This window comes from Haematobia irritans, chromosome 4, assembly GCF_050003625.1.
Source record: "Haematobia irritans isolate KBUSLIRL chromosome 4, ASM5000362v1, whole genome shotgun sequence".
Lineage (NCBI taxonomy): Eukaryota > Metazoa > Arthropoda > Insecta > Diptera > Muscidae > Haematobia > Haematobia irritans.
This window is the reverse complement of record NC_134400.1, coordinates 44,581,541-44,607,291: the sequence shown is the minus strand read 5'-3', so window position 1 is coordinate 44,607,291 and position 25,751 is coordinate 44,581,541. Positions and strand designations below refer to the sequence as shown.

General features: G+C 35.0%; 2 protein-coding genes across 4 annotated transcripts; one reads left to right on the top strand and one right to left on the bottom strand.

Annotated features, from left to right (window-relative positions):
• Positions 1-994: 994 nt before the first annotated feature.
• Positions 995-9,355, top strand: mop (tyrosine-protein phosphatase non-receptor type protein myopic). Its single transcript, XM_075307798.1, has 11 exons — positions 995-1,332; positions 1,534-2,286; positions 2,359-3,580; positions 3,642-5,299; positions 5,384-6,025; positions 6,176-6,694; positions 6,757-6,885; positions 7,397-7,578; positions 8,056-8,243; positions 8,309-8,428; positions 8,886-9,355. Exons 1-11 carry the CDS (start codon positions 1,249-1,251, stop codon positions 8,999-9,001), a joined length of 5,613 nt encoding a protein of 1,870 aa, XP_075163913.1. The 5' UTR covers positions 995-1,248; the 3' UTR covers positions 9,002-9,355.
• A 3,997-nt stretch (positions 9,356-13,352) lies between these two features.
• Positions 13,353-25,230, bottom strand: Mgat4a (alpha-1,3-mannosyl-glycoprotein 4-beta-N-acetylglucosaminyltransferase a). 3 transcript variants are annotated; one of them, XM_075307800.1, is made up of 3 exons: positions 24,917-25,230; positions 17,821-19,546; positions 13,353-17,714 (listed from the first exon to the last, which is right to left on the bottom strand). In XM_075307800.1, the coding sequence occupies exons 2-3, from the start codon at positions 18,701-18,703 to the stop codon at positions 16,831-16,833; spliced, it is 1,767 nt and encodes a 588-aa protein (XP_075163915.1). In that variant the 5' UTR covers positions 18,704-19,546; positions 24,917-25,230; the 3' UTR covers positions 13,353-16,830. The 3 variants fall into 3 exon arrangements, with proteins under 3 accessions (XP_075163915.1, XP_075163917.1, XP_075163916.1); XM_075307802.1 differs by lacking the exon at positions 24,917-25,230 and adding an exon at positions 20,255-20,385; XM_075307801.1 differs by lacking the exon at positions 24,917-25,230 and adding an exon at positions 20,081-20,226.
• Between the last annotated feature and the right edge of the window lie 521 nt (positions 25,231-25,751).

Genomic DNA, 25,751 nt, shown 5'->3' with positions numbered 1-25,751 from the left:
TTCGGACTTAACTTATAATGTGCACAATATATGGGATATGTTCGACACGAGCACTGTCGTACGGAATAACTGATAGTCTGTAAAGCTCAATATTCGTATAATTGTTATATTTATAAGAATATAAAAACGTTTAATCAAATTAATAAAAATCTAAACAATCGTGTTTACTTGACCACATTGATTCTTTTACAACTACCTTAAAATTTACTTTTACTTTTTAGAAGCGCCGTCAAATTCAAAAAATGTTGGCAGGGGTAACAATAGTAATGGCAAAATAGTTTCAGGTACATTTCGTACTTTTTGATACGCCCCCCATTACAGTTGGCGATTGTTATAGTGTCATTTACTAGTCTGTGGTAGCGATGAGGATGAACTGGAACTTTGAAATGCTGGCAGGGTTATGACTAATTATTTTTAAGGGGATACTATGTTCAGTTTTCGAGACGAAAACTTAAAAACATCCATGATTTCACAAAATTTTATAAAAATATAATCGTCTTTGAACTTTGGTTTAGAGTTTTGGTATAAAAACCGATGAGAGAGATAGTTAATTTTAGAATCATTTTCTTTTTTGAAGACATGCAGCTGATGTTGGTTTATTTACAACTTTTTGTGTATTTTGGTTTTGTTTTACATTTTCAACTGTGGTAAGTTGGCTTACATCTTTAGGTCAGTACTACGTTCGCTTTCCGCGTTAAAATTTTCGCGATTACTTTATGAAAACAGTTCAATATAAAGCAGATAAATTATATCTTGTTCCTCTAGATTTCGGCAAGAAAATAAAGAAATATGTTTGTGTTCATTTATAATTTTGTTTATTTAAGGAAAAGTAATCGCAAAAATACAGTGGTTTCCAACTCGAAGAGCGAACATAGTACCCACCTTTTACCAAAACGCAAATACATCTAAACGAACTATATAAGGCTCATTAAGATCCTATATCCCGTAACTTTGGCAACACTGACGGACATTTGTTGTTGGACTGCAGTTTTTTTGTTTGTGCCGTCTCGAGACCATTCTGCGACTGTGACGCCGAAACTGTCAAATTAGTGAATTTGCCAATTTTCCTATTGTGAAGTTCATTAGATTGGTGGAAGAGAATTTTCATTGCATTTGGGCTTATTAATTAACGGAAAAGAAGATAACAAAACTGCAACAAAGAAATTGAATTAAATTTTTGTGATTTTGTGTATGTGTTAACCAATCTAGATAAAAATTTGATATCAGATACAAGATTTCCCATTAAAAATGGAGGCCGTTCCACGGCTACATATGCTCTGGTTTCCCAGCAAAATTAGTCCCGAAGGATCTTCATTTGCTGGTCTAAAGAGGGTAAGTCATATTGCACCCAAACAGACATCGCCTGACTTGGGTTTATTATTATTTCTTTTTTTTTTTTTGAGGGAGGGGGTCATTGCATTCTGGGAAAATCTGACTCATCATTTATGTTATTGTGTTTGTTTATGGATGTAGTATTCTTTGTTAATTATAGTTGATATTAATTATATGTCGTTTACTTATGTCCTTCCTCAGTATATTGCGGAGTTTTATCAAGAGAATCCTGAAAACTATTCAAAGGAACTATATGCTCTGGAAACATTGCGAAACCAGGCCCTAAATACACCCAAAGATAATTGTGCTATATTAAAACGATACTTCTGTCAACTGGAATCTTTGCTAAATCGTTTTCCGAAGCTGCGTGACAAAAAAGTTATTTTTCAATTTACTTGGAAGGATTTGTACAACAACAAGACGCACGAGTTCAATGATATTGGCTATGAACAAGCTGCTGTATTATTTAATATTGCCACGGCTCATACGCAAGCTGGGGCCTCGGTCAATCGCACCGATGTAGAGGGTATGAAATTAGCCTGTACACATTTTCAATGTGCCGCTTGGGCATTTGGAGAAATACGTGAACGCTATATTAATATGGATGAATTTGGGGACTGTTTCACCTCCGAATTATTGGTGTTTATGCAACAGGTGTCACTTGCTCAAGCTCAAGAATGTATATTGGAAAAATCCTTAATTGATAATCGTAAACCGAATATAGTGGCCAAAGTAACAGCTCAAATTGTGGTCTATTACGGTGCTGCCTTGGCTGCATTGCTGACTGGAGGAGATGATGGGCCGGTAGCCTCGGTGGTTGATTCATCTGTTTATAAACAATGGAAGAAATATGTGCGCTTTAAAATATCCTATTTGCACTGTATATTATATTTGTATCAAGGTCAGCATGCAGAAGAACAAAGGAAAATGGGAGAACGAGTTACATTGTTTGAGGTAGGAATGTTTGATGTGTTTTTTTTTTTTTTGTAAATTTCAAAGTGACATATCATAATTATACATTTTCAGTCTGCCTGGGAAAAACTAGAAGAGGCTCGCAAAGAATCTAAAGGACTACCAGATCAAAAGGAAATCAATGATTCACTAATATTCACAGCAGATGTCGTTGAGGGTAAACGTAAAAATGCAAAAAATGAAAATGAATTCATTTACCATGAACCCATACCTGAATTGACCACAATAAGTGCAGTTCAAGGAGCAAACCTTGTAAACGGCATTAGCTTCTCTGTTACCGATCCCGAAGTGGCTGGAGAAGACATATTTGCACGTTTGGTTCCCATGAAAGCTCACGAGGCAAGCTCCATGTATAGTGAGGAGAAGGCTAAACTTTTGCGTAAATATGGTGGAAAAATCGAAGAGCGAGATGGGGAATTGGCCAGTTTCATGAGCTCATTAACTCTGGACAACCTTAATATCAATGAAGAAAAAGCGAATAAAATCCCTCAGGGTATTGTCGATCGATGTGCGGCATTAAATGCCAATACAACTGCCATACCTGAATTGGTGGCATCTATGGCTCGTCTGGCCGAAATCTGTACAGATGTCGAAGCCAATCTCAATGAAATATCTACGATTTTGGCCCAAGAAGACAAAGAAGAAAAGGAATTTCAACATCTAACAGGTGTACAACGTACACCAAACGCTCATATTACCGAGCTGTCTCGAGAATTTCAGAAGTACACTGAGGCGCATAATCGAGCTGGTGAATCCAACGACACATTGCGCAAGGCCATGGAGCTACACATTAACAATTTGAAAATCTTGGCTAAACCATTACATGAGATACAGCAATCTGTGCCCAAACTTAGTTCTGAACTTAATACAGCCGAAGTATTCAAAGATGTTAAACTTATTGTCAACAAAGTTAACGAAATGAAGGCCCAACGCTCCCAATTTCATGCCGACTTAAGAATTGCCGTCAACGAAGATGACATAACAAACAAAATTATAGCCCATGATAACGAAGAGGAGCTGCAGGCATTATTTGATCGTGAATTGTCCAAGCATGAACGCCTCACTCAGTTGATAGATCAAAATCTTTTAGCCCAAGATAATATTCTTAAAGCCTTAACGGAGTCATATGCTAAAGCAGCTCCTGTCTTGAAAACCTTGGCCGATGTCAAACATAAGAGAGAAAGTTTTTTCGCATCATTGGCAGCTTCTTATGATGTCTACGAAGATTTGTTAGCCAAGTCAGCAAAAGGCTTGGAATTCTATAACAAGTTATCGGGTAAATTTCTTGTGATAGATTTTGGATTAAATTTTAATAATAATTCTTTTTGTTTCTTTAGCAAATGTTCAAAAACTTTTGTCTCGCTGCAAATCTGCTCGTGATGTTCAATCTGAAGAGCGCCATCAACGTTTAAAAAGTGTCAACACTAAACCATCCCCTACGCCCTTGTCGGTGGATACGTATCAGTCAAATAGTACAACAAATCCGAGTGGAACTTCAAATACACCCAAACTAAGAGACTATTTGAAGGCTAAAAATGCCGCAAAAGAGAAAAATGCAGCTCCAAATGCTTTTGCAAATGCTCCTTCTTCGGCTTATCATAATACAGCCCAGTATGTACCACCAGTTCGACCAAATCCTTTGGGTTCGGAAAATCCAACGCAAGCGATTTGCTCGAGTAATTCATATTATGGCAATTCAACGAGCAATGTTCCAACACATCCACCTACTGTAGGACCAAATGAGCCCCCACCTCCATATAGTCTACAACAACAACAATACTATGATCCAAATGGGGCTGGTTATACGAATCCCATGTTCTACCAATACCAACAGAATGTGGCACCTCCTGCTTACAAACCGCAGGCATCACCAAATTCGCAATTTACTTCTTTAAACACCAACATGGCTGGACTAACATTGCAACAACCAGGCCGTGATACCAATGTGCAAGGTTTCAATCCTACCAACTCGGCTGATCCAAATTCCAATGCTTACAATTTTAATCAAAATCAAATCAATATGCCTGTACATTCCATTGGAAATGTGAATCAAATTAATTACAGTGTCACTCCGCAAAGTAATCCACAACAATCTGTTATGTCTGCCGGTAATGAAACAAATCAAAGGCAGCATTATATGTCTCCGAATTCCATTGCCACCAACATCAGCAATAATTTGAATGTTTCTTATACACCAGCCTATACATCACAAGCCCCTGTACCAAATTCTACACATATTTATACCCAACCAACTGTAACCACTGCTATTGCAGGTGGACAGCAACCATCCCAACATCAACAGTATTTGCAAGGAGCTGTTCCAAATTACCAGCAATCACCTATACAAAATCCTTACAATAACACTATGTCGTCCTCTATGTCCAATAATGTTCCTCCCAGTCATCAACCGTTATATGTGGCCACAAATCAAGCAGTGCCGCCCTCTTTACAAGCTCCGATTATAATGAATAATCAGCAACAACAGAGTGTAACATCAATGCAGTCGGGTGCTGTCAACCATCAAACAGTTGTTCAGCAATCAATAGCAATGAATAGCAATTTAAATGCGCCATCTATTCTTGGTCTAAACATAGCATCACAGAATAACCAAAGTATTACTGCTGGTACCCCTATGCCTCCTCAAAATAATTCAAACATTACTCAAATGCCTGCATCCACGGCATTGCCTCAAGAAATACCCATGGCGCCAATGTCAATGGCTCCTCCGACACCTGCTGTGACACTGGCAAGCAACAATGCGGTGTCATCATCACCAGCAAACACGGGTGGAGCTTTGAGAAAAACTTCTTCGTCTACCATGCATCCCGGTTACAGCTATAATCCTCAAAGTGGAACCTTTGATTATGGCAGTGGTTATGCCAGTAATAATATTTTCTATGGTCAATATACCACTGGAGCTCAACCAATTAATTCGCAAGTGGGAACGACTAACTCGCAAAGCGTGGGCAAATCGAATTTATCAACAGGATTTGATGTAAGTTTAAACATTTTCATGGAATATGGTTTTTTGTAATACTATTTGATTTTCATCACATTTTGTTTTTTTTTTACATTTTAGTGTCCCATTATATCCCACACAAAAACAACAGGCGTCGTTGGAACAACTGAAGAAAAACCACAAATTGATAACTACTACAATCCACCATATGGTTATAAAAAAGATAACCTGGGATCTATGTCAACTTCACAAATTCCACAACAAAATCAAATGGTCAATCAACCAGTAGCACCCATAACACAAATCAATAATAATTTGTCCCAGCCGAATTATTACAATCCCCATCAATCGGCTACCTATATGCAAAGTGGCATGGGTACAACGGCCAATACCCAGACGACTAAGAGTGTTAACACGTATGCAACTAGCAGTCAACAGGCACCATCGACACCAAAACATCAACAACAACAGACACAAGGACAGCCGAATACAAGTGCACCCACACCACCATCGACAACAGTGAAATCAACACAACCACCGGTTGTAAAGAAGAAAACATCGAATATTGATCTTCTTACCGACATTGATTTCTCGGGAACAATTTCTGTGCCACCACCTATATTGCCAGAGCCGGTTCTAAAGCCTATTGTGGTTCACAGTCCACCACCCAGTCAAGTTGCCAATGTGTCCCATTCTCCAAGCAAAGATCCAATAAAAGAAGATGTTTTGGAAGAGGTGGTTGAAAAAAACAAAAATGTCGAGGTAGGAAAATTGATAGTTCGCATTTTACTGTTTAATTCGAAACACATGTGTAGTAAATTGATCTGCGAGATTAGATTGTCCAAGAGACTACATTTGAACAAAACTTGATATTCACATTATTCTCCACATTTATTCTTTTCTCATTCACAGGCCTATGTGAATTCCTTAAACACATCTTGCAATGAAGTAACCTCACCCATAGATGCACCGGCAGTGCGTAAAGCAAGTTTCGATAATCTTTCCATATGTTCGGATTTAAGTTCTCTTGATAACTTTGATTGGGATTCTGCTTCTATACGTAGCGGCATTGACAAACAATCATTGGTCTCTGATAAACATTCCCTTACTTCAGCCCACAACACATTCCAGTTAAAACCCTTCGATCCATTTACAGATGACAAAATTCTAAAATATTTCCACAAAGAAGTAGAACGCTTTGAGAAAACCGTGGACTCATTGAATGTAAAAATGTTAAATGGTCGCACGACATTATCCACCAAATGGAAAGAGCTACAGGATTTATTAGCAAAAGATGTAAACACTCGAACTACTACTATAGCAAAATTATTCCCCGAAAAGAATCGTTCTTTGGATTGTTTGCCATACGATCATGCTAGAGTAAAATTGGACAAAGAAACTGATGATTATATCAATGCAGCTTTCATAAGGGTAAGTGAAGCTATATATAACAACCACAAAGCTTCAAATATGATATAAAATTTATATTGCAGAACCTGGGAAATGGATGTCCAAATATGATTATTGCCCAAACACCACAACAAAATACAATCAATGACTTTTGGTCTATGATATGGTCACAGAAATCTCGAACTGTTGTTAGTTTGCATACCCCCAATGAGGTAAGACGACGGAAATGAGTATTTTATAGCAAATGTTAATTTGTGATGAAATATTTTCTAAATTTTGTAATTAATGAAATATTGTGCGGATTTGCGTTTTTCCTGTCCTAGATAAAATATGGTTAAGCCACTTACCTTTTTGGCCAGCCTTATAAATATTCCCGTATTTGATGTATGAAGCGTATAAACTTGTTACACATTTTGGAATTCTTCAAAAAAAAAAACTAAATTGAATGAAATTAATAGAATATATTTATATTCAGTATAATAATAAATTTAAAATAAATAATTAATTTTTAAATAAAATCATAAACATTTAAATTAACATTAATTATTAAACAAACTACTAACAATAAATTTAAAATAGATTAAAATTAAATCATATGAAATAAATTCATTCAAGATATATTTAAAAAAAAATCAAAAATTAATATTAATAAATCTAAATAAAAAAATCAAATTATTAATTAAAGTAAATTATATTTTTTTAAATTATTTATTTGTATTTCAGATGCTGGATCCATTTTGGCCCCAAATGGTTAATAGTGAAAGCCATTTCGATGATTTCACAGTAAAATGTACAAAAATCAATCAATTGTCAAATTGTGTGGAATACCAATTGAATCTTAGCATGCTGGGTTCTGATGCCATCATAGAATTGGCAATATTACAAATAAAATCCTGGACAAAGAGGTAAACAATTTAAATTAATATATTCCGTATAAACTAAATCGCTTAGGAATATAAAAGTCAAATATCGACTTTTCGAGGTCAATTGCCGGCATATATTGACGGTCGTATCCAAATAGGGTCCCTTGGATTCGGAACAAATTAATTTCATTAGATTGATAATCCTAGTAAATCCTCATCATCGTAGTGATGAGACCGCAAGGTGAAACGCCGTTCGCACTCGACTATAAAAAGGAGGTCCCTTGTCATTGAGCTAAACTTGTAATCGGGCAACACTCAGTGGCAAGAGAGCAATTCACCACTGTGGTATCACAATGGACTGAATAGTCTCACTCAAATTTGGTGGTTTGTGGTATCATATAGTCGACTTGGTTCAGTATATCATATAGTTCGCACCGCTTAACATTAGTGTTTTTTTATTTGTTATTACTATAGTCACGTATTTATTTTAATCAAATCGTAATTTAATCAAATATTCAGCACTCCATCATTAATTGTGGACATAGCTCGTAATGCAATACAGGCTCATCAGCAACGTTGTTTCAACTGCAACGATCCCAATTCACCATTGATTATGAACTGTTTAACTGGATCCGAGAGGTCAGAATTGGTGGCGGTTGCTATATCTGCAGTTTTGGCAACTCAAAATAAGCGACCAGTATTAATAAGTAGGTCAATCGAGGAGAGAATAAAGTTACATAAATCAATTATATATTCCTTTTCTCCCCTCTAGATGTGGTCGATGTTTGGCTTCGCATTTGTCAACAACGCCAGCAAGCCATAAGAGATGTTGAAACTTTAGAACAATCTCTGCAAATTGTTCTATATCATGCCCATGACGTTTTGAACAAACGTAAGTTTAGCATTTATTTATAAGTACAAGTGATTATTTTAGATAAAAAAACCAAAATGACTTTCCAAATAATATTTGCCTTAGGGACTAAAAAATTCTCCAAAGGGGTTTTTCGTTATTCGGATATTATTGAACCATAAATAGACATTAAAACTTAGGCTACATAGAAAACAAAACAACCAACATTTTCTCAATTAAAATTGTTATTGAATTTCCAAAAATATTAAACATTTAATTTACTTTTGATCGGCAAAAGCTGTTTACACGATAAAAAAAAATTGCTCTTGCAATACCCTTAGATCACGGACGATAATGCCAAATACATATCGTACCACCGTCCTATGTTGTAAAGAGAACTTAGATTCATCTAAGATTGTATTTCAAAGAGAAAAAAAAACTGTTGTCTGTAGCCATTGTAATTAACCCATTTGTTGTTTTTATTTTTCCCATCATTTAGGAGGTATTATGACATCCTATCAAATGAAGATTGCACCACAGGTAACCGCCCAAGAGAAACAAGCTACTAAAGATCCTCTCAATGATTTGGATGCCTTGTGGAAACTTAAATCATAATAATTGAAGTTGATTCAAACAGGACCAACAGTTTATATAAACCACTGACTTAAAGTAAACCCGTTTTATATGTGTACCGTGAAGGACAGACGGAAAACAGACAAGAAATCCTTTTAAAGGCTCTTATACGATAACAGCTATGTAATCGTGTATCTATTGTTTTTTTTATGTTTTTACTAAAAAATACTATTATCAATTATAACTTTTATTATTATTCACGTATAGTCTATTAAATTTCAATGGCAATTTCCCAAATTCATCTACAAGTTAAAAAAAAAATAAATTATATACATATTCCACATATTACGAACATAAAACATTAAAAAAAAACATAAGAAAAAATCTCTATCTATATATGAATATCGTTTCAATAATATAATTATTACATAAATATTCATAAATGCCTATGTATTTCCCATTGGATTGGCATATTTAGTACCATTATATATACATACGAATATCTTTACGAATAAAACAAAATAAAAAATATTTTCCTTATGCAAGTATTATTCTACACTCACGAAGAAGTGAACCCACTAGGAAGGAAAGAATAGGTACATTTTAGATTTTTTTTGTAACAAAACTGTATTACAATCGCCGATATCACAAAAATAGGTAAGTCTTATCCGTCCATAAGGATGTTGTTCTTTAGAACTATTTTGTTGTGTCTATCTGCCAGTCAAGTGTCCTATCCCGCAGATTGTGTTCGATAGCCTCCAACCATTAGTTGGATACCTATATTGCAGCTGAGGATATACCCACACCGCCAACTAATTTTTCAATTGGATGAATTGGTTTGTCGTTGGTGATTGATACATATTATCATTTACGTGATAGAATTTTTATTTTTTTTAATTACTTTCATATATTTTTTTTTATTTGAAATAACAAAAAATGTCTCCTTTATATTCGCAACATTTCATTAGCTACTTTGTAGTCAAAACCCACTCATTGATATATTGACAACAAAATTCTCTGGATTCAGGTGCTACAGGCAGCTTCTCAGTGAGTTTGCACAAATACTAGAAGAATTGGGCAGTTGAACGCCTTACCTAGCAAATGTCACGTTAGGTGATTCATCCAGAGACACAGTGTGGGGCTGCTCTGCCTAAGAATAACAACGGAAACCTCTTAGGGCACAGACACATTTACCAGCCGACCAAAAACGAAATCAACGCTTCCTGAGTGAGGATGTTCCGAGATATAAAAAGTGCGTTCACTGCGGCGACGCACAGCATCGTGATGAGGAGCGATCGTCCTTTTAAACTACGACATGCTGCCGTAATCTGGCACGAAACACTAAGCAAAGCCCAAAGAATAAAACGTCGAAAATACGAGATGTATTTACAATGATCAGGATGCGATCAGCATCATCTATCGAAGGAAATCGTTAAAATGGCCCTTTAAAGGCTTTGAATAGCTTAAATAAATGGGGAAAAAATCTACCAATTCTCTGCAGAACTTGCCCCAAAAGTTCTGAGCTTCCCAACATTTGTGTTCGTCAGGCTCCGAGGACGAAATCGGTACAACACATCGCAGCGAAAAGACGACGTAGTTCTACTCACCAAAAACGAGTCTAAACACGTAGAAAAAGTGGTTATTCCATCTTTCTGTCTTCTAGGTAAAAATGATATAAACCCAGAAGGAACCCCACCCAAAACCAAGTCAAACTTTAAGGCGCATTGGCAACAACGTAACCTGTACGGCCTTGAAGTATCTGTGAACCTGGGACTTCAGAAGGCAGCGAGGCAACAATGACAGCCCTACAATTGTCATTGACAACAATTGCAGTGTGCTCCAATTGAGATCTCAAATCAAAAAACGTACTTTTTCGCTTGGATTCCAAATGAATAATGCAATTGTTGTCAATGAAAATTAATTGTACATGGTCCTTCGAGCCTGATATATTTGTCCTCATCACCTATGACATCATTTTCAACTGATTCTAGGTTGACATTTGTGGCATGTTCATGGGACTTCTCTTCCTTCTCTGCATCATCGTCCGATACATCCTTCATAACTTCAACTTCAAACTTTTTCTTGAATTCCTCCCAATTCGAGGAAATTGCAGTAGGCGTTGTTTCTTCGGATGCATACGATTGGGCCGTCACACACGCCATATTTCCTCCGAAGTTAGGACCTGCAGGCGCAAAGGAGATTGTTGCTATTTTTTAATTATTTGTGTTTATGTTTTTTTTTTTTAATTCGTCCCAATTCGAGGAAATTACATTAGGCGTTGCTTCTTCGGATGTATACGATTGGGACATTTCCTCCGAAGTGAGGACCTGCAGGCGCAAAGGAGAGTGATGCGATTTCCAAATTCCTTCCTTACACCTTTCTTCATGCTTCTCTAATTCCCATATGAGCGTAGATTTATTTTGCACGTAAAGGTTCTTCAACGCCTCAACCTCCTGGTTGATATCTTCATAGAACCCTGTATGATTCGTCATTAAATCCCAGTACAAGTCATTGATTTCTTCGATTTGTACTTCCCAAGATTTTCTTGTCTCTTTTAGTAAATTTTTACTATCGATTTGCTCTGAATCCATTATACTTTTCCGTATCTTCCGAATAATTTTCTTATTCCTTCTTTCCTCCATTCTGCTACCAACTCGTCTCGATTTTGGGATTCCATGTTAGTTATAAGGTTGAATTTTTGTTTATTTTTTTATATTTTGTTTAATTCGTCGTCATCATTTTCAACTGATTGTATGGTGACATTTGTAGAATGTTTATCGGTCTTCTCTTTCTTTTCATCATCTTTTGCACCCACTGTCCCCGATCGGCACAGAGTATTCCTCGGGCTGTGGCACACCGCTGGGCCCGCAATGACCTCGGTTATGCTGGCAAGCCACAATAACCCAGTGCGACCTCTGCCTTGTCTCATATCACCCGTCATAGCGGAATGATTGAACTATCCACGGATTCCAATGAACCGATAACACACCACGAGGACAGCCACCAACCCCTCCAACGCTCTTGACCACGGTCTCGGTAATTCATATACCGGATGATGGCGAAGATGAAATCCCGCCATTACCACGGCTTATAACAGATAATGTGGAGTTCACTCCCAAGGGCAATGGGCATGGCCCACAGAAGTAGTGTCTGGACCATCCAACACCACCATGGAGAGAGGACATCGGAATCCGAGGAATAATAGACGTGGGTGTTAGGCCAAATCCCCATATTGACAATTATTATTTATTTATTTAATCAAACTGAGCCCTTATGGGCCATATGTTGATAGATATATAAAGTAGAGCAATAATGAGATTTAAAATATAAATTACATACATCAAAAATTGCTAAGGCACTAACACGAAAAATTCTAAAACTATAAAAAAAAACTTAAAAATCTAGCAAAATCCTCAATGCACATTTCTAAAAAAATAATGAATAAGTGTGAGACAGAGATTGTCAATGACTAAACTGTTAAGCTTCGTGAGAAAAATGGGATATTAACTTTTTTTGAAAACATGAGCACTATTTCTAGAAACGCAACTTATCTTTGTGCGCACCTTACAAAAATTACACAAATGATATTTCCAAGACAAAAAGACTGACTTACTCTTCCAAAAACAAGTAGTAAAAAAATCCTATAGTAAATAAATTTTGAAAATAAGGAAATATTGACAAAATTTTATATATTTTCTAAAGCTCAGGTAATTAAATAAAATTTCCTATAGCATATATATAGTTTTTGAAGGATTTGTATGGAATTTTCAATTTGTGGGGGGTGATTACGAATTATAGTCCTTTTCGGCAAAGGTAACATATTTTGGTTTTTTCTATTTCTAAAATAAACCAAACGTCCTTTCCCTACTCGGGTTGCTAAAATATTAAATTTTTTGTGACAAACCCTTCCCCCGCAAATTTTACCCTACTAACCGAGGGAAACCTTGATATTACATAAAAGAAAAAGATTTATGAAAAAACAAGTTTTGATTTTTTTGGAAATTATTTATTTAAATTCTTTTTTATTTTCACACAATTTTCTAATTTGCTGTTATGTTTCTTATTAGTTTTATTCCGTTTTGTTACACAACTACAATCATGAAAAAAATACTTCTAAAAATTTACATTTAAAAATTGTGTTTTTGGTTCTCTCGATAATTACTAAATTATGAACGCCGTTTTGTTTTCCATTTTATAATTGCTGCTTTAGTTTTAAACACTAAACAAACAATTATGTTCTTTTTATTTTTTTTTCACAATATTAAAAGAATTAATTAGCATACCAATGGTAATTTTTTTCTTGAAATTCTTACGGGGTTTCTCTTCTTTCTTCCGGCTTAATTTACACACTTTAAAAAAGTTAAATAAAAGCAGTCTAATTGCAAACAATAGGTTTTACGTTTTTTGGCCTTTAGAAATATATTTAAATTGTTGCTTAATTAGTTTACATAAACTTGTCGTTTTTATACAACTTGGCGTTATATTTATGGCATATAGCTTATAAAAATAATAGGGATGAGATTTGTTGTTTATTTGTAAAGGTTTATATAACTTGTGTGTGGTGTGTGTGTATGTACTACGAAAAATAGTACTCATTTTAATATCTAAAATTATATAACAAATCACAGTACATAATATAAGGCCTGTTTTCTTTTAGTTCTGGAGAATATCTCATTAGTACAAATATCGGTAGCATTACCATATGGAATTTGAATAAATCGATAATTGATATTTGTTTATAAGTAGTAAGGTGTCATAACAAATCATCCCAGCTATAATATCTTCTATTGTACTATTTGAACAATTAATCCACTACAAAAATATGATTTCGTTTGCTTCCTGTGATTATCGTTCAATTTTGTAAATTTTTGGAGGTAAACGAGTATTGTGTTTTCCTTTATTTGCTCGCGGCTAGATTTTCCAGTGCTAAAAGAAAACAAGCCTACAGATTCTTTTTATTATACAAAAAAATAAACACCTCTAATAATTCTCTTAAAAACAGATACAAAAAATATTGTGTAAAAAATAGTTTTAAAATTTAAAGGTAACATGTATACAATACAATTTAAAACAAAAATATATAATAATAATAATAAAACAAAAATAATATCTTAATAAATAGAGAGCTGAATACATTAAATACAAAAAAACACATGTAGAAAAAACAACATTCGAGCCATAACAAATAGTTATTATCTATTTAAGATTTTTGTAGTTGAGTTATTTGATCCACTTCAGTAATATTTTGTACCCTTAGCATTTTATTCTGCTTCGGACTTTAGATTTTTCCAATGGTTTGAACGAAAATCAAAATTTTGTCTAATAAGGATATTTTGAGGAATCAAGTTTGCTTAATGTACTAAGACACTGATCTGATTTATTGAATTTATTCCATTTACTTTTCAATTCCAAATATTGAAAAAGTTTAAACTAAAGTCGACTTCTTCGACTCTTTTCATAAAAAGATCACTCAAACGAAAAAAGTAAAAATAGATGGCGACAGTTTTTAATGTTTCCATATCAAATTTTTAGGTTAAACTTGAAGAAAAAATTTTTCGAAAAGCCGCAAAAGCAAGTCCATTGCTCCGGCGGGAAAATAAAGTTGACAGTCTCACTTAGACTATTCAGTCCATTGTGATACCACAGTGGTGAACTTCACTCTTATCACTGAGTGCTGCCCGATTCCATGTTAAGCTCAATGACAAGGGACCTCCTTTTTATAGCCGAGTCCGAACGGCGTTCCACATTCCAGTGAAACCACTTAGAGAAACTTTGAAACCCTCAGAAATGTCACCAGCATTACTGAGGTGGGATAATCCACCGCTGAAAAACATTTTGGTGTTCGGTCGTAGCAGGAATCGAACCCACGACCTTGTGTATGCAAGGCGGGCATGCTAACCATTGCACCACGGTGGTTCCCTACCTAGTTTTATGTATGTCATTATTAAATGACACAAAGCTGGCTCTACAATCAGAGCATCCCTCAATTTAACAGGTCTTATTATATAAATTTGTAATACCATGGACAAATAATGTGTATGAAAAATGGTACAGCTCCTAAAAAACTGAACTAAATCGGAACTAATTAAACTAAAAGATGAGAATGAATAAATAAAGTATTTAACCTTGCACCTTAATAGCTATAAAATAGACCAAAAAAGCCTAAAGAAAACTATCATAAAATAACGAAATTTATCGAAGACTAAACAAGCAAGCAATAATTTGTTAGAAAACATACAATTTCCTCACTTTGTCTTTAATTAAAAATATTTGTTCAATTCCTCTTTGTATATTGTGTAAAATTTGTGAAGAAAAGCTGATGTCCTATGAGCTAGTAATCGTAATAGCAAATTTTGATATTTTCTCTTGATCGAGCATTTTTCTTATTCGAGACAAAATTATTGCAATCTTTGTTTATTGTAACCAAATAAATTTAGGTACAAAAATTAAAATCGGTAATATGAAAGTATAGCTTTTCGCATTGCAATAAAAATGTCTGTGGAGTATGGGACATTGATGTACATTTGTTTTGATAATATAAATTGTAAAGGAAAATCAAAAACATTTCGACAGTAAACATCTTTGAGTAGCTTTACAGGTCAGTTGAAAAGTCCCCGGGCTGTCAAATAGATTGGTAGTAGTGCTATTGAATAGAAATAATTTTTAGTTTTAGTTTAGTTAGCCCTAACCTTTTAAAGTCGTGTGTATAAATTTGACAGTTGTCGGATCATTAGTTTAAGAATTATTGCAAACTCAGTTTCGGCGATCAAGTTGTTGTTTCTGTAGCAGCCTGGAGGAACTGAAGTGATAATCCTCAAATTTATGTTGTGTTCCTCTGGTATCAAGGCAGTCGATCATTAAATTATTGTATTTGTTTATTATAATCTGATTGGCATTTTGCAGATGTCATTCCATTGGCACACTTGTATAGGAGCATCTATCTAGGAAAATGTTGAAAGAGCTATGGTTGCATGTCGACGTTGAGGTTACTCGTGTGCGTAAAGTAAGTGGGAGTTAGGGTCAGTTATGATTTTCTCGAATTTCTGGATCTGTATTTCTATCATGCATTTTACACGGATTGGTGCTATGACATATATTCGAAATGTTTAGCTCTACGAATGAAACCTTATATCTGAGTCATTGCATATCCAAGCACAACGTTCTTGTCGGTCTCAATGAACCACTTTCGCAAAGTTCAAATTATGAGAACAGATGATAATGTTGTGTTTTCACCTTGCCCCCGTGAATTGGATTACCCAGTGGATATTGGCGATTGTTTCCGCTTATCGAGGAGTTTGTTTGAGGCCAGTCATATGGGTAAATTCGAATTGGTGCTATATCTAGTAAGCCCGCAGCTATTGGTGTGCTTATCGGTTTGCTGAGTTGACCTGTGAACTTTATTGCCTTTGCAGTTGGCCTAATAATGGTGTACTTGCAGGTAGAAGAGTCTCAAAATGATCCTTTTTTAGATAAAGATAATATCTTTTAATAATGAACTCTCTATATATTCGGTTTTTCATTTCAACTGTTAATAAAAAATTTATTACTTTGTTCAAAGAAAGAGAAATAGATGGAAGGGAGCAACCAATATCACCTCTATTCTTCATAAACGCGTATTCTAGAGGTTAGGGCTAATTAAAAATCATATGGTTTTAATGATATTACCTCTTTCTATGTTCCTGACCGAGAACTTTTCAAATGCTCTGTTATAATGTATAACAATTCCATATAGTATTGTAGGTAATAGTCATCAGTATCTCGTCATAGTTGGCATTAAAACAATAAATAATACACACCAAGATATTAGGAGACGTACATTACATAGAAAGAATATTTTGTTTAGGTTTTGTTTCCGTTTCATCATAAATCCATCATCTTTTATTACCTTCGGCCTGTAGATCAATTTCACTCAACAAAGCCCAATTTTCACTGTCTCCATGGACATGAAGGCGTATTTCTTTAATGGCTCCAATTTTCGAATCTATTGATCCCTCGGCAACACCCATATTGTCAAAAGCACCTATAATTAGATAACCATCATTGGTAGAGTTGTAAAAACTCCAGACGGGTGAACTTTCACTCAATGTATCGGCGGGTAGAACTTCCACTGTGGTATTGTAGAAACGATCAGAAGGATGCTCCGAATTACCACTTCTAAATAGATAATGTTTGAGAATAGTCGCTTTATCGAAAGTGAATTGCACTTGATCACCAGGCTGGGGCAAAAGGCCCCAGAAATAGGTTTCACCACGATAAGCTCGTTTCAGTTGATAATTCTTATATGGCGCTATATTGGTTTTCACAACGGCCGGTGGATTATGATTGTGGGCATAAAACGAGGGTACTTTGGAACCAAATTGTTTGTCCTTTAGCTTTTGCACCTTACCTTTGAGCGACGAGCTTGTGCCTATATGCTGGAAAAGTGAAGGTCTATAATGGAGCCAGTATTTGGCCTTTTCTTGATTGCAGTGTTTTTGATCTTGATCATTGCGGCATACTTTGGACTCCATGAAATAGGCAAGTAACCAATCGACCGGTTTGTCATTGTAGAACATTTGAAAATATGTTATCAGATAAGGTAGCTCGGCAGACTTGAACATTTTTCCTATGAATCCCAATTGACAAAAATCCAAGAGAAACCATGGCGGTTGATCTGGTTTGGTCAAAGCACTTTTTGTTATAGCAAACTTTTTCATGGTTGTTATAAAATGTCGTTTGGCCAATATATCATCCTCCAATTGGACATAGAATGTACCTGTAAAAGGAGGACAAAACGAGAAAACTCACCAAGATGTACATTTGTTCGTTAAAAGGTCAGATTATGATGTGCAATAAGTAAAAAAAAAATAACTTTAACTTACCTTTAGTCTGTGCATAAGCCATTAGATATGCAAAATCTAAATTCTGTTTGCTCCTCCATTTAACTCTCTCCAATGAGTCGTTCAGTGTTATCCGTAGCCTATCAAAATTGGGATAATATGAGGGTGATGGTGCTATTATCTCAATCAAACCACATTCCAAATAGGGTTCAAAAGCCACCTCAACAGTTTTTGCTATCTGCTGAACACTTTCCGCATCACTCTCTCCAATATAGACAATAATTAAAGTTTCATTTTGCTCCTCCTCATTCATATTCTCAATGAGGTTGTGTAGTGTTCCCAAGAGATAGGATTGTTTTTCCCGCATAACTGTAGGTATACCCAAAACAATACTAACATCCGTACGTCCATGGGAACGCAGTAGAGCGGGTCGCAATGAATTGGGATCATCGGCTAGGTATGGCAAAAAATGATAGGCTGTGGGTAAACGTACATTGGATGAAGCAGACAAATGCATTTGTTGCGAATGCAATTGCGAGGCATTGCGTAATATCTGTCGTGCCTCTGCCGAGAGGCCATCTAATAATGAGCTAGGAGCTTGTGGCGTATTAAGCAGACTTGAAGAGTTCTTATCCAAAAATGACGAGGAACCAGCTATGGATGATGACCCACCAGGTAAGGCTGTGACCCCATTACTGGTATTTTGTAATAATATTAAATACTGCGACAGCAAGGCTAAATCTTCTTGGCGCGTCCGGTACATTGACTCCAAATATTGCAAACGCATATGACATTCACCTAGACGCTGAGACAGCGACTGTTCGGTGGATAATTCTGGACCCATTATCATTAGTACAATAATACATGGCAATAAAATAAGTACTAAAGTTAACAAAAGACAGCTTCGTTGACGTAATTTAAACATTTTCGTTTTCCAAATTCGCTTGCGTTATCATTTGCTTCAACCAATCGAAAGTGCGTAAAGTATCAATGGCACAGGGATCCTCCTAGCATTTTGCAGAAGGCAAAGGGATCCAATTTGAATTATTTCAAAAGATTCGATGAATTTCCAAAAGGAAGTTATGGCTTATTTGCGAGGCCTTGTAAGGGGATAGATAGCGATAATGGTCATTGATCGTTCATCCAAAAATAAGAACTGAGGACCTAGTTGTTGTTATCGTGTCCCTTTTCCGTGGGGTTTATATATATATAAATAAATATATTTGTATATAAAGTTTGCGTTGTATAGTAGTCGGTCGAAGGTAATATTAATCTTTTGTAAACAATGTTTAGATTGGTGTAGACAATGTAAAAAATGGCAGAAAAATATAGTAGGTAAATAATTTCGTAAATTCTTTCATGGCTTTATCGTTAAACAATCTTCGAAGACGGTTTTAATTTGTGTTTCTTTTTCTTTTTCTGTTTTTTTTTGTTAATTTATGGTATTTTTTAGAGACTTTATTTACTTGTCTGTTACGAGCAGAATTTTCAGCAACTATCGTGATTTTCTCAATAGATTCCTTGATTTTTGTTTTATTATCTTCTAAATTTTTGAATTACTGGGCCAGCTTCAGTATGACATTTTTATAGTATGGATGTTATATTGAAGATTTATTCATTTTTTTACGGGGTAGTAAATATCTAATTGCATATGAAAGTCAATTCCGTATTAGTAATTCCATTTGTATTTTTTTATTCGAAAATGTTTCGAATGCGTTGACGATTCGTTTTACTCTCATTCATGTTGAGTAGTCACTGGGTTAAATTTCTGAAATAAAACATCACAATTAATCAAACATATAGCACAAATTATTGGGATAAATAAAATTAAATATTCAATCCATCTAACTTGTCTCGAATACCACCAGCATTTCAGAAAAATTATGTTTATGGGGCTAATCAATTAAAAAAGTTGTTTGATTAAAAAAACCTTTGGGTGTTTGATATTTTGTGAGACACCAACAGTAAATAGCTTCTTATACATTTTTTTAAATAAAACTAAAACCGATTTTTTCATATTACTATTATCTTTGATTACGTACACACAAAAAAGTTTCTGATACAATCACGAAATTAATTGATCCAATTAATTTTTTAATTGAAAATGTCCAACCACAGAAATGATAGTATCAATTAAAAACTTAATTGAAGGTCAATTAAAAAATTGATAATATTAATTTTTTTGTTTCAGTTAAAACATTTGTTGAATCAATTGAATTTTAATTGAATATTTTTTAAAACTCAATTAAAATTTTAATTGGAAAAATTTTAGTGAATTTTTTTATGTATAATCAATACTAACCATCATATTTATTATTTATATTTTTCTTTATATAAAATTTGCATTTGCAATCTCTTAGCATTCGCAAAAGGCGTTGAAAAAATTAAATAAGTCCTATCTGCCATGAAATTCAAACAACAAACAATGAAATGATTCGTCACGCTTATAACGTAGGACAATTTGTTGGCCCTTTACCTAATCGCGATATGCAACATTTCACATATTCTTACTAAGTTCACAAGGTAAAACATCTAAATGTGTTGGTTTCGTTTGAATATCATACGTATGACTTTTCACATGACCAACGACCGGCTTAAGGCAAAGTTTAGTTCAGACTAAACGACGAGAATTTTTGCATTTATGATGGGTGCAAGTGACATTGCTTATTTGTGAGTTGCATGAGTTGTTATTGTGAGAGAAGTATGTTGTTGAATGAATTATATCGCTACCACGAGACCATAGTAAACTAAGTCAAAAGTAATCGGAGATTTTCAGGATTATCTCATTTTCTATTTGAATGAAGTTAATTTAACAAAATTTTCGAGAGATTAATGGAAACAATAAATCATTAAACCAAGTACATGATTCTTATGTCTAATGTTGCGGAACAGTTGCGGAATCTACCACAATTGTGTTGTGATTAGTATCACAACTGGAAACACTCCTCCAGATAATTGAACATTATTTTCTAGAATGCATTTTATATACAAAATAGAACTAAGTATATAAAATGGTATAAAATCAATAATTGGTCCCTATATACATCCATTTAGGACATATCTGTTATGACCATTCCTCATATTGGAATAGAAATATTAGAAAAGATATTTCCGTAGAGAACCCAAGAACCCATTTGTAAAAACATCCAAAGTCGACATAGCACACTATGAATGTAGGATTCATATTTGAGATAATTCAATTCCAGAGGGATAATTGCGGGTGGCAAAAAAAAAGCATATCTTCGAAGAGAATTCTTTGAAATGTGTGACATACTAGTTTAATAATATGGAATCAATGGCGTGTTATGTTCGTTATATTGATAAGGTTAGGAATGACATTCATTGTAACCCGAGGTCTTTTTATGATTTTGTTACGATGAAACGTAAGTCTTAGACTAGGCCATCGAAGATCCGGAGGTAGGGTGTTGACTTTTATGGGGACCAGTCCATTGCGGACTGTATCGCGGGCTATTTTGAATCTGTTTATAGGAATGGTACTTATGATGCTGATGGTTCATATCCCTATTTGTATTAGATCGCTTGATCGAGTGGCAAATCCATTATTTGATAGTCTGTCTGTGTATGGGTATTTGCGTGGGGTTAAGGCGTCCACCAGTGGAGGTCCAGATGACATTCCTGGGATAATTCTGAAGTTTTGCTCCGAATGTCTCTCTGCTCAAACTCAAACAAACTCTAGGATTTTTATTTATGTTGATGATGTTAATTTATTCTCCTCGTTCGATAATTCTGGTCGGGTGCATTTATTACAGGATGATTTGGATAGCTTTGGTGTAGGGTAAATCTAATGGATTTGAACTTGAAGAAACGCAAGTTTATTCGTTCCTTCAGGTCTAGATATATTTATGTTCGGTATAGTATACGGGACTCGTTATTGGAGGAGGTTGATTCTTTTGTTGATATTGGCATTTTTATGGATCGTAGGCTTAATTCCAATGATCATATTAATTCGATGGTTAGTAAAACATCTGGGGTTCTAGGATTCATAAAGCGTAGGGCGAAGGAGTTTTCAGGCCCTTATGTTACCAAGAGGCTTTTTACTGCCCTTGTTAGACCCATTCTGAAGTATGGTTCTATCGTTTGGGATCCTCAGTATGATGTCTACATTGATAAGATAAAATCGGTTCAGAAGCAGTTCTTGTTGTTCACTCTGAGACATCTTCATTGGAACAGTGATTTTGTTCTTCCTCCTTACACTTCTAGATTGAGGCTGATTCATTTGCCTACTCTTAGGAGCCGACGGACGATGTTGAGCTCCATGATGATGTATAGACTAGTTTGTGGGGACATTCCATGCTCTGAATTGATATCTAGGATTAGGATAAATGTTCCTTTTAGGGCATCTAGGAATTACCAGTTTCTTTTCATTAATTTTCAACGTTCGAATTATGCTTCTGTGTAGCCTATTCGTAGGATGTGCATTAATTTTAATTCAATCTATCATCTAGTTGACACTAACTTAAGTATAGAAATGGTCAAGTCTAGAATTTTAGCATATTTGGATAACTAATACATTTGTTTTATTGAATAACCTACTATTTGTTCTTGTTTTGTAATATATCCGGCTGATGAGTCCTTCTCTGTAGCTGGTTAAATCCCATGGTCCGGATCATGGTGTGTACGTTGTCCCTACGTCATGGGGACGAGGCCTTCACGGTCGGAAGGGGCGGGAATGTGGGCGATGGGACCGGTTGATAAATTTTCCTGAGAATACGTTCAAATTTAAAGAATGTGTCCATTTTTTTCTTGACACATATTGTATACGTTCGACTCCTATTCGATATGAAATGACTTGTTACCAAAATCAATTGTTTTGTTTGGAATACGAAAGAAAGCATTCGTATAGGATAGAGGAACATTACATAAATTTTGCACAAATATTGTCCTATATCACAATTTTAAAAACACCCATTCAAACCATCGAGAGTTACCATGCCAATCAAGCAGCTATGCGTATAATCAGACTACCCAGAAAGTCATGTACTAACTCACAAAAATAACTGCTAATAATATTTATGCAACTTTTTCCTATATATAGAATTGCACTACTGGATTTTGTGTCGTTCACTTAACATTCAGCTATTAAAGTTAATTAACTTATAGAGCATGTATATGTCTTTTTCTTTTTACGTTGGTTGGGTTCCGTGTCGTTCCATTGTGATTGCCGTTTAAGGTTTGCATTCTATTCTTTACCGCATAGGACCCCCCTTCGGTCAATTGCTTTAGAGATGGCATGTTTGTTGGGTGGATAGTATTTGACGATTTTGATGAGGGTCATTGTAGGGAAGTAAACAATTATTCGTACAATACAAACATAATTTCTTTGGGCATTTATTTATTAATACGTTCAGAAAGAAATTGTTCACATGGAAAGACATGCATATTCGTAATGTAAGTCAAAACAAAATTTAGTAGAAATAGTAACGACGAAACAATTCTGATGCAAAAATATAAGAGGTTGGATATTTTCAAATAAGTTAGGTTGAGATAATTTAGCACGTGCTCTTAGATGTTTGTGAGCCTTTGTTCATATTTTACTTTCCCCTGTCGCATTTATTTGGACACATTAATTAAAATTCCATAAAATTCAGAAGGTAATCATCTTGCCTAACTAGAAGATATATTGATTTTTCCACATAGGAGTCAGGGAAAACCATAAGCGTAGAAAGGCCTCTGGGGAAGGGCTTAGACCCCTCCAGAAAATATTTAGCCCCCCAGGATTTGAAAACCTATTTACGATTTTCCAATGTATTACATTATTGTATCATAAATAGGGGGCTATAGCCCCCTAGCTAAAATGTATAGAAACGTTAATGGGGAAAATTGTTCTTGAACATTTTCATATATTTTTTTTATGTCCGACTATCAAAAAGGGGTGTATAATTTTTCCATTAAGCTGCTTACTCAAAACCAATACAAAAACCATAACGGATAAACTAATTAATTCCGGATTACATTTTTCCTCAAGAGGTATGTATATGATGCGAAAGAAGCCTTCTCCTTTTGCTTCTGGTCCAAAATGGATCCAGGGTACTATTTGGTTTACAAAAATCAGTCTATCGTTCGATATTTGTAAGGATGTTGTAGAATTATACAATAATTAAAATCGTGTAAATTCAGGAAATCAAGATGAGTATAACATTTAGCCTGCACAGGTGTGAAGGATACAAGTGCAATGTAAGAATCGTATAGGAAATGGTAGTGGTTTCGTTTCGTACTGTATTGACTCATTTCGCACAAATCTTACATTAATGACGGGAGCGACAGTGGTGCAATGGTTAGTATGCTGGCCTTGCATACACAGGATTATGGGTTCAAACCCAGTTTCGACCAATCACCTAAAAGGTTTTCAGCGGTGGATAGTGGAACGTCGTTCGGACTCGGCTATAAAAAGAAGGTCGCTTGTCATGGGGCTAAACATAGAATCGGGCAGCACTAAGTGATAAGAGATAAGTTCACCACTGTGGTATCACAATGGATTGAATAGTCTAAGTGAGCCTGAAATATCGGGCTGCCATTATACCTAACATTATTGCCCCATATTGGTAAGGTATGGAGTTTGCGATCTGCTCCAAGTGTATAAAAAAAGTATATGTTCCTGACAATGCTCCACATTAAAAGCATACCACGAAAAACGTAAACGCATTAAAATTATTTTGCGCCCATATTAGTCCATTTTAGATCCACAATCGGGATACTAACGATTGAGGATACTAACGATTCTCAGTGGTACTGAAGTATATATAGGCTTATGTTGATGTTTAGAATATTAATGTGGATGTACTGCTCGCAGACTGGGTGGAAGGAATATTACGTCAAAGTGTCAAGGTGTTGCAATCTTCAATTATTAAGATTTAAAGTAATAGTATATTGAAAATAACATTGGAAATGTATTAATGATATATTAGTGCCATATTTACTCTTCGTATGACACTAATATATCCAAGCAAGGTGTAAATTGATACATAATACATAGACTTAATTCTTGTTAATCAATATCCAATAACACACATTTAAGTAATTAATAAAATGATACCTATATCAATCATTACCATCGCAATAGGTGATTGTGCGTGCCATATAATGAATAATTAATTTCATTTATCTAGATATAGCTCACCTTCCTTTTTCGGCAACTGCGACTACACACATACCGACCAACCACCACCAGATCAATAAGCAAGAACCACCTTTTTAATATTTATTGCATAGTATTATTTTCCTTTAAGATTTTTTGATATTTACATATTAAAAAAGAAGGAGGAACGGTTTTAAAAATCGTATATGGTAGTGGAATATAAACGTGGTCGTAGAGCGTCCCCTTCAGTTTAGTTTCGTTTTGTTGTTGAATATAATAAACTTTTTATATTACGGTAACACTTTACGCTTTTAATTTTAACAATATTTTGCAATAAACCAAACTACTACTAGTGTTGGGAAAGTAGGGAGTATTTGATTACAAGTACTCGTTACTGACTAATTTTTTGAGTACTGCGCTTTACAGACTATCAGTTATTCCGGACGACAGTGCTCGTGTCGCACATATCCCATATATTGTGCATATTATAAGTTAAGTCCGAAGGCATAATCGATACTCCTGCATGTTTATGGGATCGATAACACATTTACCGATTATTTAGTCATCGCCGACAAGTCGTATCGATCCGACACATTGTAAGATTCTTTACAAACACCGACATTCCGTCCGGAATAACTGATAGTCTGTAAAGCGCATAAATCAGTAATATCTTCAATAAATATAAACACAACCGCATGAAAAATGCTAAAATTTTAAATGTTTTTCAAATAATTAATTTCAAGTCTAAAAATTAATTTTAGTAATCAAAAGACCGTTAGAATATAACTAAAATATACCACGGAGATATGGATGATGACGCCTAAACCCTGCCAACATTTTTTGAATTTGGGGGCGCTTCTGAGAATCCCCACTACGT

What these genes read in the sequence shown, in the direction of transcription:
- mop (XM_075307798.1), top strand. Translation starts at nt 1,249, where the DNA reads ATGGAGGCCGTTCCACGGCTACATATGCTCTGGTTTCCCAGCAAAATT. An exon ending in AACGAGTTACATTGTTTGAG is followed by an intron (nt 2,287 to 2,358) that starts GTAGGAATGTTT and finishes ATACATTTTCAG; the next exon opens with TCTGCCTGGGAAAAACTAGA. An exon ending in ATTTATCAACAGGATTTGAT is followed by an intron (nt 5,300 to 5,383) that starts GTAAGTTTAAAC and finishes TTTACATTTTAG; the next exon opens with TGTCCCATTATATCCCACAC.
- Mgat4a (XM_075307800.1), bottom strand. Translation starts at nt 18,703, where the DNA reads ATGTTTAAATTACGTCAACGAAGCTGTCTTTTGTTAACTTTAGTACTT. An exon ending in GGCTTATGCACAGACTAAAG is followed by an intron (nt 17,715 to 17,820) that starts GTAAGTTAAAGT and finishes CTCCTTTTACAG; the next exon opens with GTACATTCTATGTCCAATTG.